General features: G+C 47.0%; 1 protein-coding gene across 4 annotated transcripts in view; it reads left to right on the top strand.

The window, feature by feature from the left end:
* Positions 1-14,770, top strand: part of cux2b (cut-like homeobox 2b) — a 102,468-nt gene that overhangs the window by 8,661 nt on the left and 79,037 nt on the right. The window contains exon 1 of one of the 4 annotated variants that reach the window (XM_083979315.1): positions 11,268-11,434. The exons of the other annotated variants lie outside the window; for them this stretch is intronic. Coding sequence (XP_083835441.1) covers positions 11,393-11,434 — 42 coding nt within the window. The 5' untranslated portion in view covers positions 11,268-11,392. Of the gene's footprint in view, positions 1-11,267; positions 11,435-14,770 lie in introns of those variants that run through there. 4 annotated transcript variants of the gene reach the window in all.

The following is a 14,770-nucleotide window of genomic DNA, read 5'->3' as shown; positions in this document are numbered from 1 at the left end:
CGCTCCCACTCGACTCGTACCCCGGCCCCCTCGGCGTTCACGGCTCCTCTTCGGCTCCGGGGGAAAGTCCACCTGCACTTTGTCGGAACAGGAGAATTCACCTAACTATAAGATTTGTTTTGGGGAAAAATATTCGTCATCCTTTTATAAACCTCAGCAAATATCTGATTATTGCTGGTATGTAGCAGCTGACGTGTCATCATACCTGTGTCAGTCTACACCTCTCCACCGCCTCCTGCCTCTCTCTATCTGGTTTTGTTGTTCCCTGAAAAGCCCAGTGATGTCATGCCTCCATTGTCACCTGTTCATTTACTTTTGTACTGGAGGGCATCGGGGGTATTGATTAGGGTTTGCAACTGTGTTAGCAGCTCTGCCGGTGTGTAATATAGGCCTTGAGGCGATTCTGTCTCTCCGTTCAGTCTCACGAGTGCTTTCCAGACCTTGTAATCTTAATTAAATATGCAACTTTTGATCGCAACAGGGTCACTATTTTTGCATTTAAATGTGGTCACAGACTCCCCCACCTCCTCAGCTGAGAGAAAAAAAGCAGACATTTTGAATCTTAATGCAAAAAAGAGGGAAAAGAACAAAGAACTGAATTGGAGTCTCTCCTTTTTCAATTCCCCTTGTTAGCCTCCTGCTGCATTCCCCCTATAGTTTTTTTTTTTTCCCTATTTTTTTTTCCAGATGAATTTTATGATATTTTCCTCCCCTCCCCTCTCCTCACCATCTCTCCCTCCCTCTCTTTCTCTCTCTCTCTCACTCCTCGGCAGTTTTCCCCAGACAGGTTCCACAGTGTTTTAGAGGGGATGGATTTAATTGCTCTGTGGGGATTGGTTGGCTGTGCCGGGCTCGGCTGTTTAATTAGTGTACCCTGCCGGGATTGGTTTAATGCTTCATGATCTTGAAATTGTCTGATTGTTCAGCCCTCTGGGGACTCTCCCTGCCTACGTAGGCCAGCAGGTTTAGCTAAACATTGCTCCAGGCTTCTGCTGTATGCGGCAGGAGGAGAATACGCCTGAGGAGCCCAGTTTTGGTTGAGCTGGGGTGGGGGGCGGCGGGGGGTGGAGGTCACACCAGGGGGACATGCATGTGAAGTGGACAGCCCTTTAGGTTCCTGACTGCGGAGACCCCACAGGAATGTTTATCCTTAAGTGGTTCGTCTCGACTTGCCGCCGTATGGAAATGATCTTGTTGACTATTAATGCAGAACCAATATTTAGACTGGGATACAGTGTTTCTTTAGGATAAAGCTAGAATATGATTTTTAAAGGGATAGTTCAACATTTTGGCAAATTGGCCCATTGTCATAATCCCTATAGCAGTAGGTTCGTTACCTTTAATTGTCGGTGTGAGCTATTACGAGAGTTGTTTTCGAGGCAAATTCATACAAAACCACTGATGTGTGTTCTCGTCGGGGCAGTTTTTCAGCAAGCAGTCTCTGAATTTACCTCTAAAACAACTCTGTCTGGTAACGTTCTGTTATTATCTCATAGTGTGGTGAATGTGCAGGTCACAACTTGTCCACCAGAGCGTTTTGGAGTTGTTGGATTGTGTATTTGATGAGTTTGATGAGGGAAACCAAGAAATCCCATTAGCCTCTGTAGCGTAGCTTTAAGCAGCTCGCGGCTCTGCTCCGCCGTTCTAAAAACAGCTTGCACCGACAATTAAAGGTAACAAACCTACTGCTATGACTATAGGGATTATGGCAATGGGCCAATTTGCCAAAATGATGAACTATCCCTTTAACTGCAGCCAAGCAAAAATAATCTACCGTGCATGTGGCCCTGCACCTTTCCCACTGATCTCAATGGGCGTATTGTAGCCAGATTTGAAGGCTCTGCTGTTTTCCGCCCACGCTTGCCGTCTTGTTTTGAACACGCCAGGACCTCTGCTGCGACGAGGCCACCGGGGATCATCTCGCGTGGATCTCTGAATTATGTGCTTGGTCACCTTGAGTGAGGGGGAGCTGGGGAAATTACATTTGTGTAAATGGGTCCAGGGTGTGTCCACGTCCCCCTCTGTAGCCTTCCGCGGGACGCCCTTGGTTTGGCTCAATCATGGCAGCGATGTTGACCTCAACAGTAAATGTGCTTGGCATCAGATTCTGGATAAGGGACGGGGATGGGTGCGGGAGGGAGGGGGGGGGGGCAGCGCGGTCCAGCACAGATAGTACCTATTGAAGGCTAAACTCATTCCGCTTCATCAGACTTATCGAGCCCCACTCACTCAAAGAACTCAACCTTGAAGTGCATAAATCTCCAGTGGATGATAATAAGAATACCTTCCTCTGCTGCTGCGCCTGGACTTTATTATGTGTTTGTCCTCACAGTGAGTGATGCCTGAGCGTTCCGGTGCAACAATGATTACTTTTTGTCTGAGAGCTTCCTCTATTAGGAATCCTCCAGGTAGATGCCAGGATCATGTGTTGTGCTGTTGTTGACTGGATCATCTACCGCTACCGCTGCAGCCGGGGGGAGGTCATTTTTTTTCCTTTTTACTACTGTAGACACAGACACCGAGGGGATGCGCATGATCACCAAGGTGATGGACCACATGGCAACCGAGCAAACTCCCAAGTGAGAGTCGCACCCTGAGCATCCTCCCCTCTCTCTCTCTGGGGGAGTTGCCCTGATTACTGAGTGACTTTGTGCTGGAGTTGAGGGCCCTCCGTAGCTGTTGGGATTGTTTGTGCAATGACGATAAGGGGTTGTGTAATCAGAGTTGGGCTGTGTAGACAATCTTTTAATCTCTCTATTATGAACGCTGCTCAGCTGGTGTTGGTACATTTGATCCATTTGTTTCTGCGCCTCCTTTTTTTTTCAGTTAGCCTTAAATCATGGGCGGACTGTAACACCAGGTCTGGTCATATCTGTGGCTTTGGAGATATTCATTGTGCACTGTTATTTTTAAAGGGGGGGACCTCAGGTCAATTGTGGTTTATGGCCAAAGTCAACAATGTTGCTCTTTCATAAATAAGCCCCAAGACTTAATATCGCAGCACTGGTTCTCCTTCAAAGATAAAAAAAAATAATATTATTGCATCCCTGCACCATCCCCCCACCGCCTTTTGGGCAGGGCGTGAGCCCAGCGTCCGTCTAGACGCGCGGCATCATTAACCCGCCGCGACCTCGGCCCCCTGATGAATTTGCTCGCACATCCCCTGCAGCCCAGCGTCAGCAGCCCCGTTCTCCCCGTTCCGCTGGGAGCTGGGGCTCCTCTGGACCGGCCATTAGAGCCACTAGCCTCCACTGGCAGGCTTTAATAGGCCAAGTGGCCGGAGCCGCTCTCAGACTGCTGAATAATTCAGACCGTCTGGGCCGGTGTCTAGTCCCGGGGCGCAATGATGGGGGGGTGGGGGGGTGGGGGGGGCGGCAGGGTGCAGGGGGCTGCATGGAGGTGCAGGGGTTAATAACAGGTCTGCCTCTCCGTGTCAGCAGCTGCTCAACCCCCCCACCCTCCACCAAACGCACCCAACCCCACCCTGCATATGAAAGAATCCTATTCAGTTGATTAGATTTTTCAAAATGGATCAATTTTTAATCAGCGGAGCATCTGACTACGGTCAATACCATTGTCGCTGGGAAGACAGTTGCCGGACAGCCGTCTTTATTTACAGGAATGTTTGTTTTTTACTGTATGCAGATGGAGAGGCAGGAAGCGGCTGATCTCAGACCACTGCACCACTGCAGTCCCCGGCCCCCGCTCAGGCAGGGGTCCGGCCTCCTCACTACAGCTGCAACAATTCATCCATGAATCGAACAATAATCGATTACCAAATTAATCGTCAACTATTTTTATAATCGAATAATCTGTTTGATTAGTTTTTTTATGAAAAAAAAGTCAAAATTCTCTAATTTCAGCTTTTTAAGGTGAATATTTCTTTGTGCCTTTACGACAACAAACTGAGTATCGCTTTGGTTTGTGGACAAAACAAGACATTTGAGGATGTCGTCTCGTGGTTTGGGAATCGCTGATTTACATTTTATTGACCAAACAACTAATCAATTAATCGTTTAAATAATCAACAGATTAGTCGATGATGAAAATAATCGTTAGTTGCAGCCCTCCTCCTCATGCATGTCTGCAACAACAACAACACCAGCAGCAGCAGCAGCAGCACCTCCACCAAGGCCGCCGCAAATCCACAACTCTCTCTGATCATGCCCTTTGGAAGATCAGCGGCGAATATTTATTCACATCAGAGCAGAAAGGTGGATTAGTCTAATGTCTTTTCCTGTGCGAACGAGGGTCCGTCCAAAGAGACTCCTCTTACCCATTTGCATCGGCATAAGTAGCGAGTAGGAGTGAGGAGCCAACAAACTAGCTGTAATACTGCCATCAAAATTTCATTGGGCTGCGGGGAGGCCCTAACATGTTAAATAATGAGCAGCCCATAAAGTTAATGTTCAGAACCTCTCCCGCAACTGCTGACGACATCTAGTTATGACTGGATACGTAGGCAGAATTATGAGGAGATAATCCTCCTTCAGACCGATCGTCATCTGAGCACATCTGGTTCTTGAACACCTAAAGACCAAGGCCAGGATCAGAGATCCAGCATCGCCACATCAGGCCGAGGAACCCGTTCACATACGATCAATCTTTCGTCGCAGTTTATTGCACGTTTCAACATGAATGAGATCTATGTGACTATGTATTAGAAGTAACGGTATTGCTTTGGAACAACAGGTACAAATCAAATGCGCGCGTACCAAACAGCACGGTGAAGTGTATGTTTATGAAGTGGAGGTGCTGGCGGTATTCCCATTGAAAGAGTAAAATGTTTCAGTAAACAAAGATGGTGCAATATGGTGTAAAATCAATGCTGTTCAGTCCTGATGGAGTTAGATTAGTTTTTCTCAGTCAAAAAGATTCATCAATAGTACGACAACACAACACAAACAACCCTGAAAATGTAAAATATGACTTTCTCCATGTCACCCACATACCTCAGCTGACAGTAAAAGCTAAACCATCATTATCCCATTTATTTTCTCCTTTCATGTGCTCAGCCTGCACTTGCATAGTTAAAATAACAACAGTAATGGAAACCACGAGCAGAAAAGACATACTTGTTGAAGTTGATGATTTAAGATAACTATCCTGGAGTTAAGAGATATTGATTATGATGCTTTCAACTGATCTGAAAAGACTCTTCATACGAGGTCATGGTGACGAGGGGCTCAAGTTATAAAAATGTTTTTAATGCGGTGCACCCGATAGGATAAGATTTTTTTTTAAAATTCCAAATCAGTGCTGAGTTCACGAGTTCACACGTGCCACATATAAAATGGATAAGCTGAGAGCAGTTAATGATAGCTGGTACCAAACTGAAGCCGACGGAGCGTAACAATGATACATGCAGATTTTGAGATGGTTGTATCAAAGGTTTATTTAGGAAATAAAATATGCATAAATAACCACTACTATGTGCCAGCGATTTACCTCTTTAAAATGAAACCCTAGTCTAAATGTTTGACCATATAAGGAGCTATGAGCCAATGTAAAACCATTGTTATTCCACATTCCAATGTTTTCACAACACCCTGCCATAATGAACATATTGACACATTAGTGTGTGATGTGGTTTCATTATGACTTTGGCTTGAGTGCAGTGACCCTTTGACATAATGCTATCAACTCGCATAATGCCACAGTGTGTCACCCCACTGACATTACAGCACATTGACATATTGACATATTGGCTTGCTACACGTTTTCAATCACTACATTGTGAATGACACATCGGCATATTGATGTAGGGACATATTGGCAAAGGGCACCGGCATGGCATGATGTCATTTTGATCCACACGCTGCCATGATGGCATTATGGTATGTAGCCAGAATGGACATTATAAGCCATCATTACATTTCCTATATAGGAAATGTAATGATGGCTTATAATGTTCTGGCTACATACTGTTTAGATTAGACTGGATGCTCCTCAGCTCAATGGAAAGATACTATCAGTCCATGTTTCGTTTCAGTAGTGGAGCATTTTGGGGGGGAAAAAGCCTTTTAACAATGACAGACTCTAATCAATGAGTGAAATTACAATTATTTATAGTAGCTTTACTTTCAGCTTTATATTTCTGGTGCTCAAGTTTCTGAGTGATAATGGATGAAACAGTTGGAAAAACAAAAATATGAATCAGATGGTGTAACTAGTGAGAAAGGCTTTTACTGAGATCAGACATGACATAAAAACCCTGTCCTCCGTCTAATCTCCCCCCTTACACATCAAACTTATGCAAAAAGAAGCAATGCTTTCACTGAGGAGTACTTATTTTTTGCTCACTAATGAAAATGTTTTGAATCTCTTTGCCGCGGCGCCAATGGCGTTGTTTTCCTTCTTTGCCTCTCTGATTATAGAACTGTATAAACTGGGAGAGATTTTTGAATTCTTAGCTGATTGCGTGCCTGCAGCCATGCACTTTCTCTGCTCTCCCCTCTCCAGACCTCTTTCTCCTGATAGCCTCCCTTCTTCTCCGGTACAGAGGGATGCGGTGCACTTTGCATGCAGTTATGCTGAATAGGTGCTGATGTGCGTCGAAAACAGTTTTCTGCAGGTGCCTTGCCTGAATGTGCAGCGGATAGGCAGTAACACAATCCTGTTTAATATGCTATCAATCATCCGGTGGATTCCCGTTTGCACATGCAGTTTATGAGCCTCCCTGCCCCCCCCCTCCCCACCACCACCACCCCCACCCCCGACTATCGTGACACTGTTGGTGTTTAGCTGCTCTCATGTCCTCCCGACAGTGCATCCCTATTGTCTGTTTGTCTTGTTTAATATGCAAAGGTGGTCATTCAGGGAGTCATTTTGGACCAGTGTAAACGAATCGGCAACAATGATTAGCTGGCACTGCAGAGGAAGTGTCCATCACTGTGCTAGTGCATTCGGAGACCATCCCTCCTCCCTCAGGTCATCTCGCCGCTGCTCTCTCGCTCTCTTTCTCTCAGCCGTGTGCGGAAGGAACGCTCTCTCTCTCGCAAAACACCCAAACATCAGCGGGTAAATACTCCTGTAAGTGGAGTTACTTAATGGGAGATTTTGCATGCTTAATTGCGAGTATGGATTGAAGGTCCATTAAAAGACATCAGTGTCATGGAGTCCAGCATACAGTTTGAATATACTGGAGATGGATTGATCCATCGGCTTCCTGGCTTCTATCTGAGAGGAGTAATTAGAAACAACGGCGAGCTCAAAAAACCATCCCGAAGATGATCTGGAAAAACAAGAAATAAAAAAAAACGCCGTCGACGCTCGGCCCGTCTTTTTTTTGTTTGTTCAGCGTATGCGTATGCAAGCATGCTTCACGGTGGCACCGTAGACGTCCTGAGGGAAATATCAGGCTTATTTATTGGAGCCTTTTTAGCCTCAGCTCAATAGCAGGAGTCTGATGGCCGGGTGTACGGAGGGGACTATCTGGCAAGAGGAGGAGGAGCTGGGCCTGGCGTCAGACCCACTGACAAGCTCTTATTTACCGTCCAGATCTATGACTCATTTTATGTACCTAATCGTAAAGCACCGAGATTTATCGGAGAGGGAACGGGACGGTGGGGAATACCCCAGGAGACTGGCAGATTCAGCTCCACTGCCCCGTCTGGAGCTTCACTCCACCTGGGCCGGCACACCAACACCTTCTGGGAAGAGTGCTGCCGGGGCGGGTTAGGGGTGGGGGGCGGGTGGTGGGCCCAAGATGAAAGTCCATATATCTGCCAGATATGGACAGCTGATAGCTCATCTAATAAAGAAGAGGGGTCATAAAAATTGGATGGGCTAATGGATGACTCTGTAAGGATTAATAACAGCTTATTGGTCAGGTGCAGTGACCTCTTACACAGCTATGGGGAGGGGGGGTCCGGCCGCCTGCTGCACAGCGATACATGGCCAAAACAAAAACCAATGGGGGGGTCGGGAAATTAAATTGCTCTTATACAGTAGCTTTGGGTATCTACTGTACCCCCTCCCCTCCCCTCCCCTATGTGTTAACTTGCCATACCCTGGTTTGTGAAGTGCAGTTGGATTTTGTTGGTTTATAAATAATGTATTAACTTCAGGGAGAAAAAAAAAATTCTAAAGGTTGACATCCTCACTTACCATCATTTTTTTTCCTCATGTCTGCCACTCCAGTAATGGCAAAGGGGAAGCAAAAACAAGAAGGTATTATAATACTGCCTTTGTTCTGACAGGAGTGCTCTCAGAGCCTGTTTTATATTCCTGCTGAAAATTAAAATTAAACTTTCATTGTTGTGCATGCTGTTTAATCCAATAACGATCTGATGTAACAAACTGCCGTAATATCTCCCAGCATACTTAATCGGAGCGGACTTAGCCCTGTCACTTTATATTAACCTCTGCTGCAACAGGAGAAGGGCTTCACTAATCTGCCATTGTTGGGTTTGGCAGTCTGTAGCTAGTGCAAAACAGATTTGGCAGTCAGCGCGAAAGTAAAGGCTTTATAATGACAGCAAGGCCTCTCCGCTATTTGAGCTAATAATGTCAAAAATCTAATAATGCTGTGGCCCCCTTTGAATTAGATGGGAGGTGAAAGGGCGGGGAGCGGCGGCGATGCGGAGAAGGATTTTTATTTTTTTTTATTTTTTTGGGGAGAGAGAGAGGGTGGGCTGGTTCAGCCGTCCCACCTCCTCTTCATCGTGTCACTCACTTTTTTTAAAACCGCAAATTAGCAAACAATCTAATCCTCACTGACCTTTAAATTCTCTCTGTTCTGCGCATGCGCACGCTCTCGTCTTGCATTCAGTGGAAAAAAAAATGCACGGCTGTGTGACGACGAGAGCGCACGTGAGAACCCCGGAGCGGGACGCCGGCCCGCCGTGTTAACAGGATGTGAGGGGTCGGCAAGGAAACGAAGCGAGCGAGGGACCTGGAGAGACACGGCTAACGGAGTGACCTCACTGCTCAGCAAGGCAGCATCTGCAGCGTCATCAAAGCACTTGACTCCTGTGTCCCCCCCCTTCCCTCCCTCCTCTCCTCCCCTACTCCTCCCGCCCCCACCCCCCGAACGCAGCCTTGTAACTTAAAACAAAAAGCTGATTGGCCGCTCTCTCTCAGCCTCCCCTCACCCCCGCCTCACCTCCTCCCTCCGCCGCGGATGAGGACTCAGCCCGGGAGATAAAATAGCAGTTATTTCTCATGTGCTATGCCATTTTGTCAGTTTGACTGTTCCACTTATTCAGTGTTTTGTGACTTGCTGAGCTTGAGGGGATGTGAGTGCCATTTCGCAGCCAGATCTGAGTTGTGTTGATTGAATTAGACAAAGTCAGAAGATAATTAAGAACCGCAAGGCGCTGCAAAACTGTCTGCTTCCAAACTGGTGAAAATGAGACGCTGCCACATCAATGAGCGAGCCGGCTCTGCTTGATGTCAGCGGTGGGTTATATCAGTTGACACCCTTACCTCCTAGTGCTGGAGCCAGTTTCCTCCTTTCCCTTTAATGTTCCTCCAAATATGATTAATCACAAGGCGTAAAACCGTTGCTTCTGACAGTGCACCACGTTTGCACAGCTTTGTTTGTTTCTTTCATGGTAGTAATATGATCCTCAGCTGCCAAGTGTAGTTAATGGCATAAACACAACCCCAAAGAGGTGTGTCTGGGAGTCAAATGGGAATCACAGCAAAGCCCATCAGAAATATCTCTCATGCTCCACTCCTGCCTTCATACAGCTGTGCGTTTATTTTTTATTTTTTATTTTTGCGTTTCTGTTAAAGTGTTTTACATGTTTTTTGTGTTGACCTCCTGATATTCTTGAATATATTTCAATAATTAATTTTCCAGTCTTAATCACAGCTAAAATCTTTTTTTTCTTTCTTTCTTTCTTTTTTTTTACACATTACAGCGTTTTGTCTTAATTACAGTCTGATCTGTACTTCACATGTCTTCCCACTACACCAAACTTCCCTAAGACAAAAGGTGAAGCATGGTGACCTCCTGCTGCTCGCCTCAAATAAATACTTCCCAGTATTTTCACTTTCTGAGGAGGTGGGGGGGGGTCAGACAGTTTGATAATGTGCCGGCGCCTCATGTGCATTTGGGCCCTTCTCTGCCTTTCTCTCCTTCTTTCTCACCCTCTTTTATGGGCGATGGCCATGTTGGGGGCTTCTCTTCCTCCTCCTCTAATGTAGCTGTGAGGTTAATGTTGGGAATCGTACGGCTCCGGCACAATAAAATTGACACCGTGAGACCCACAGAGGTATGTTTATGGCGGTGCCTAGCTATGCAATCTGCCTTTGTGTCGGCGCGAGCCCTGGATGCCAGAAGGAAAAAAAAAAAAAGGGGGTCGGGGACCGTCGGAAACCCCCCGACGGGGCCGGACCGCGGGGGCAGGAGGGGTGGGAGAGCAGTGGAACTTGGGGTGTCAGAGGCTAATTTTCAAAGCCACTCACGGGCGCTCATCTCTCACCGTGAAGTGGCAAGCGTGGCAAGTGGCTTGCACGTTGTCATGGATACTAAAGCATGGGACCCCAGAGATGGGGAGCGGGGGACGAATGGCTGCCCTGTCTATAGGATTCCTGTCAGCTCCTGCCTGATAGATGGCATTGACGGATCATTTGTCATAGTGTAATTGTTCTCAGCAAACACAGAATACCCACTAGTATAAACAGTAGTGTGCCGCTGGGCTAATAAAGCGGGAAAATGGAAAGGGATTCACTGATCCACTGCCTCTTTCACTTAAAGAGACAATGGCTCTGTTGTGCAGGCGAGGCGGTCTGATTAGAGCTGCGAGGGCTGAGAAAAAGCCCGGCCCAGAGAATAAAACAAGGCAATCATAAAGCAAACGGCAGTCACTTCTCTGTATCGATGCGGCTAGGCGGGGGTGAAGTCTGTGAGAAGTGTTGACAGCTGAGGGAACAACAGGAGTAGGCCTAGGAGTGATTCGTTTTCTCCCCCCCCCACCCTCCCTCTCTATTTGGCCAGTGAAAGGGTGAGGGAGAATGCTTGTCCAAGATAACAAATACAGCAAGTGCAGATGCATAGTCGGGACCAGCAGCTCTATCTGCCAGGCTCACAGATAGCCGGGCGCCTGAGCCGGGTACAAATGACTCTGGGTACAAAGGTACTATTTGTCCACCCCCTTGTTTTGGTATGGGCCTTGTGTCTTTGGCTATTACTATTCGGATTGACCCAGTGCCATCTCTGGTGCTGGGGAACGCTCTCCCCCCTCCTCCACCTCCTCCCCGGCTTTTGTCTGTGCAGGGGCGCTCCGCCACGCGTGACTGTGGAGGTATGTACAGGACACGACCTGGGATTTCTGATGCGAGCTGGAATTAGCTGAGCTCCTGCTCCCACTTTCATCAGTTGTGATTCTGTGAAACCACCACTCCCCCCCCCAAAAAAAAATCCATTTGGAGTTACAGATTAATGTCGCTGGCGGAGCGCCAGGGCAGCAGCTGGACGCCACAGGTCAGAAAATCTCACCACAACACACAGTTTAACATCAGTCATCCAATCCTGGATCATTAGGATTTGGTCAAATTAGATCAAACCTGTCAGGAGCCCACGCTCTTCCTCGCTCATTCTCCAGCCCAGGGAGCACGCTCCTCTGTAGTCGGGCTTGTGTGAGCGTTTCCATGTGTTCCAGCTGTATGATGCGTGGACTAATGTGTGTGTTGGAGGGAGGCCCAGCCGCCGCGTCCTGATGCTGCGTGCCGAGGCGAGCGGGTCCCCGGCTCTCCTCGCCGAGCACTTCACCCCTCTGACTGTACCCTGACACACTGTGAAGCCTGGAGCACTTTAGGCTGACCCGACTACTCACCTCCTGTCTGATGGACAGATTAAAGGACCATTAAGCATAATTACTGTTTCAGTTGAAGAGGCCAACTCATCCTGTCAGAAATGGTTACAAATTGCTGCACCTCTGCCCCCCTGCGCGACTCTTAAATTCTGAATTTCATTCCATTCCTCCACTTTCTTACTATCAACAACTTTTCGGTAAAAACCTGACAATAAAAGAGCGCCGGGCGGAGAGGATAGAGAAGCCGATCGCTGATTAACGGATGTAAGACTTTTGTAATATTTCAGATAACGGTGGACGCCGGCCAATCGCGGGGCGAGCGTGACGGCTTGCGGAGAGGAAGTGTGACAGGTAGTTGATGTGATCTGGAGTGGAGCGGTGTGAGTGTGTGGTCTGCTGCGCTGTCTGTCTGATTATGTAAAATGCGGTGAGGTGGTGTAACGTTGGCTGGCTGTTGCAGCGGTTTGCCAGCTCCAGAGGGCCTGCTGCCAGTTTTACATGTGAATGCGCAGCAATGCCTCGTAATGTTTCTCCCTCTCTCTCTCTGTATCCATAAGAAAACCCACACTGCCGCCCAAGGGAAATTGGTCGATACCATCAACCCAGCAGGAGGCCCAGGCGGCAGACAAGAGTTTCCCCATTTTTACATCAACACCGATGTTTATTATGAGATCTCCCTTTTACTGTAACCTGCCCCACTTGCGCCCCTTCTCTTCTTCATTTGGCCGATTATTACACCCATGGTGAGAACAAACAGTTTCCCTACTTAATAATTCACATCACTTTCATCTGATACTCAGTTACCATGGGCAATTTAGTAGTTGAATAATTTTGTGAAAAATTCATTTATTATCGCTGTGCGTTATGAATCTGGAGAGACAGAGTTGGAGTGGTGGAGGATTTTAAATTGCGTCTGTGGAGCGAGGGATCCGAGGGTAGGTAATGTGTTCTAATGTTCTCAGCCATATGCATTGTTTTCAGGGCTCATCGGTTTTACATCGATTCCCACTGAAGTGTTTAATTGCATCATGAATATGATCTAATTCTGTCCTTTTCACTGAAACTGGAGCACTCTCTGCAAATGATGTACGGCCTTGACAGCACCACATCAGGATGTATTTTATATGGAATGTAAATTATAGTGTTAAATTAGCCTGGAAAGATAACTAGCTGGCACGGGGGAATGGACTCAACAGTTTAATTTAGTGTCAAAAGGCCGTGAAGGGATAAATCACCTCTCTCTCCCCTCTCTACTATGCCATATTAGGCTTTAATCATTCTCCTTTTCTTGTAATATCACTTGTTTCTCACTGCTGCCTAAGGAGTTCTTGCGAACGACACCGCGTTTCTTACAGCATCAGTTGGCTGCTTAAAAATTCCTCAGTTTGAGCTCACGGAGGACAATGTTTGCCTGTTTTACTTTTACTGTCTTTTCTTCATGAAACACACTTAATTGAACTTTTCCCAGTGATCCAAAAACGGCGCCTGGAGACCCGCGAAATGTGGAGATTTGGATGTGCATCTTTTGTTTCATGTAGCAGAGAGAAGCTGATGAGCTGCAGGAGTCTGGAAGGTGGAACATTCATGAAACACATGAAAACCATTAGGAAGGCTTTGGTTTAGAAGAAGGAGCTCTCCACACTTCCTGTCCTCAAGGCTGGAGTGTTTGTCTGAGTGGCCCTGCCATTATGCCGGGTAACCCTCCATGACCCTAATAGGCCTCCTCGCCTGGGAGCAGCAGTCCTCTGGCAGCCCATGCTCTATCTGCTACCACGGTGTCCTTGACGACAGCAACCAGAAGAACCCACCTGGCCAAGACCTGGGTTTTAATGAGAACTCATTTGGCTTTGCGTTCCCAGAGTTCTCCCTGTGAATTTACATTCACTTTAAAGGGATAGTTCAACATTTTGGCAAATTCGCCTATTGCAATAATCCCTATAGTTTTAGGAGTACAGCTTGTCGGTGCAAGCTGTTTTTAGAACGGCTAAGCAGAGATGCGAGCTCTGCATGGCGCGCAGTATTTCCGGCTGTCCCTCATCAAACTCATTATATACACAATCCAACAACTCCAAAACGCTCTGGTGGACAAGTTGTGACCTGCATATTCACCACGCCATGAGATAATAATGGAATGTTACGAGTTGTTTTCGAGGTAAATACGTAACCGGAACTACATTCCAGACACGGCTGCTGGGCAGAGTGCCTTTAAAAAGCAAAACTAGTTCAGAGTATTTGCTTCATGTGTCGTAATGTTACATACGTTATTATTTCATAGCGTGGTGAATGTGCAGGTCACAACTTGTCCACGAGAGAGTTTTGGAGTTGTTGGATTGTGTATTTAGTTTGATGAAGGAAACGTAGAAATACCATTAGCCTCCGTTGCGTTCGCTGAGCAGCTCACGTCTCTGCTCCGCTGATCTCAAAACGGCTTGCACTGACAATTAAAGGTAATGAACCTACTCCTAAGACTATAGGGATTATGGCAACGGGCCAATTTGCCAAAATGTTGAACTATCCCTTTAACGCATTTTCCTCCTGGTTCGGTGTGATGGGTAGATGGGTGCAGGAATAGAGGATCATGGAGGAACCGTAGGGGCCACATGACACCTTCAGGGGACTTAAATACCTGTGCGGCCTCGGGGGTATCTGGGTAGTAAGAGCAGCAGGCAACAGAAACCACTCACCTCGGCGCAACTGGGGTACTTCCTCGCTCTTTGAATTCCTGGCAGTGTTCTGCTGGTTTTGACAGCTCTCTGGAGAAAAGAGCCCTTAAATTATCAAGTGGGGCTGTAGTTGTTTTCCTTGTTGTTTTCATCTCTTAGGAGATGGTTAGGGTGGGCTTTGGGGAGAAATTGGTATGTTAAATGAGCTATGGGAGGTCTGCTGAGTTTTTTTTTTTTTTTTTTTTTTGAGTAGGGGGAAGTTCAGTCAGACGAGAATTGCTGCGCTGGGCGTTTGAGGCAGCTGTGTGAAGTCATTTTCCGGGAGTGCAAGCGGGAGAGAGG

Source organism: Trachurus trachurus, assembly GCF_905171665.1.
Source record: "Trachurus trachurus genome assembly, chromosome: 9".
In the NCBI taxonomy this organism is placed as follows: Eukaryota; Metazoa; Chordata; class Actinopteri; order Carangiformes; family Carangidae; genus Trachurus; species Trachurus trachurus.
The sequence above is the reverse complement of the archived record's forward strand: the minus strand, read 5'-3'. Positions and strand labels throughout refer to the sequence as shown.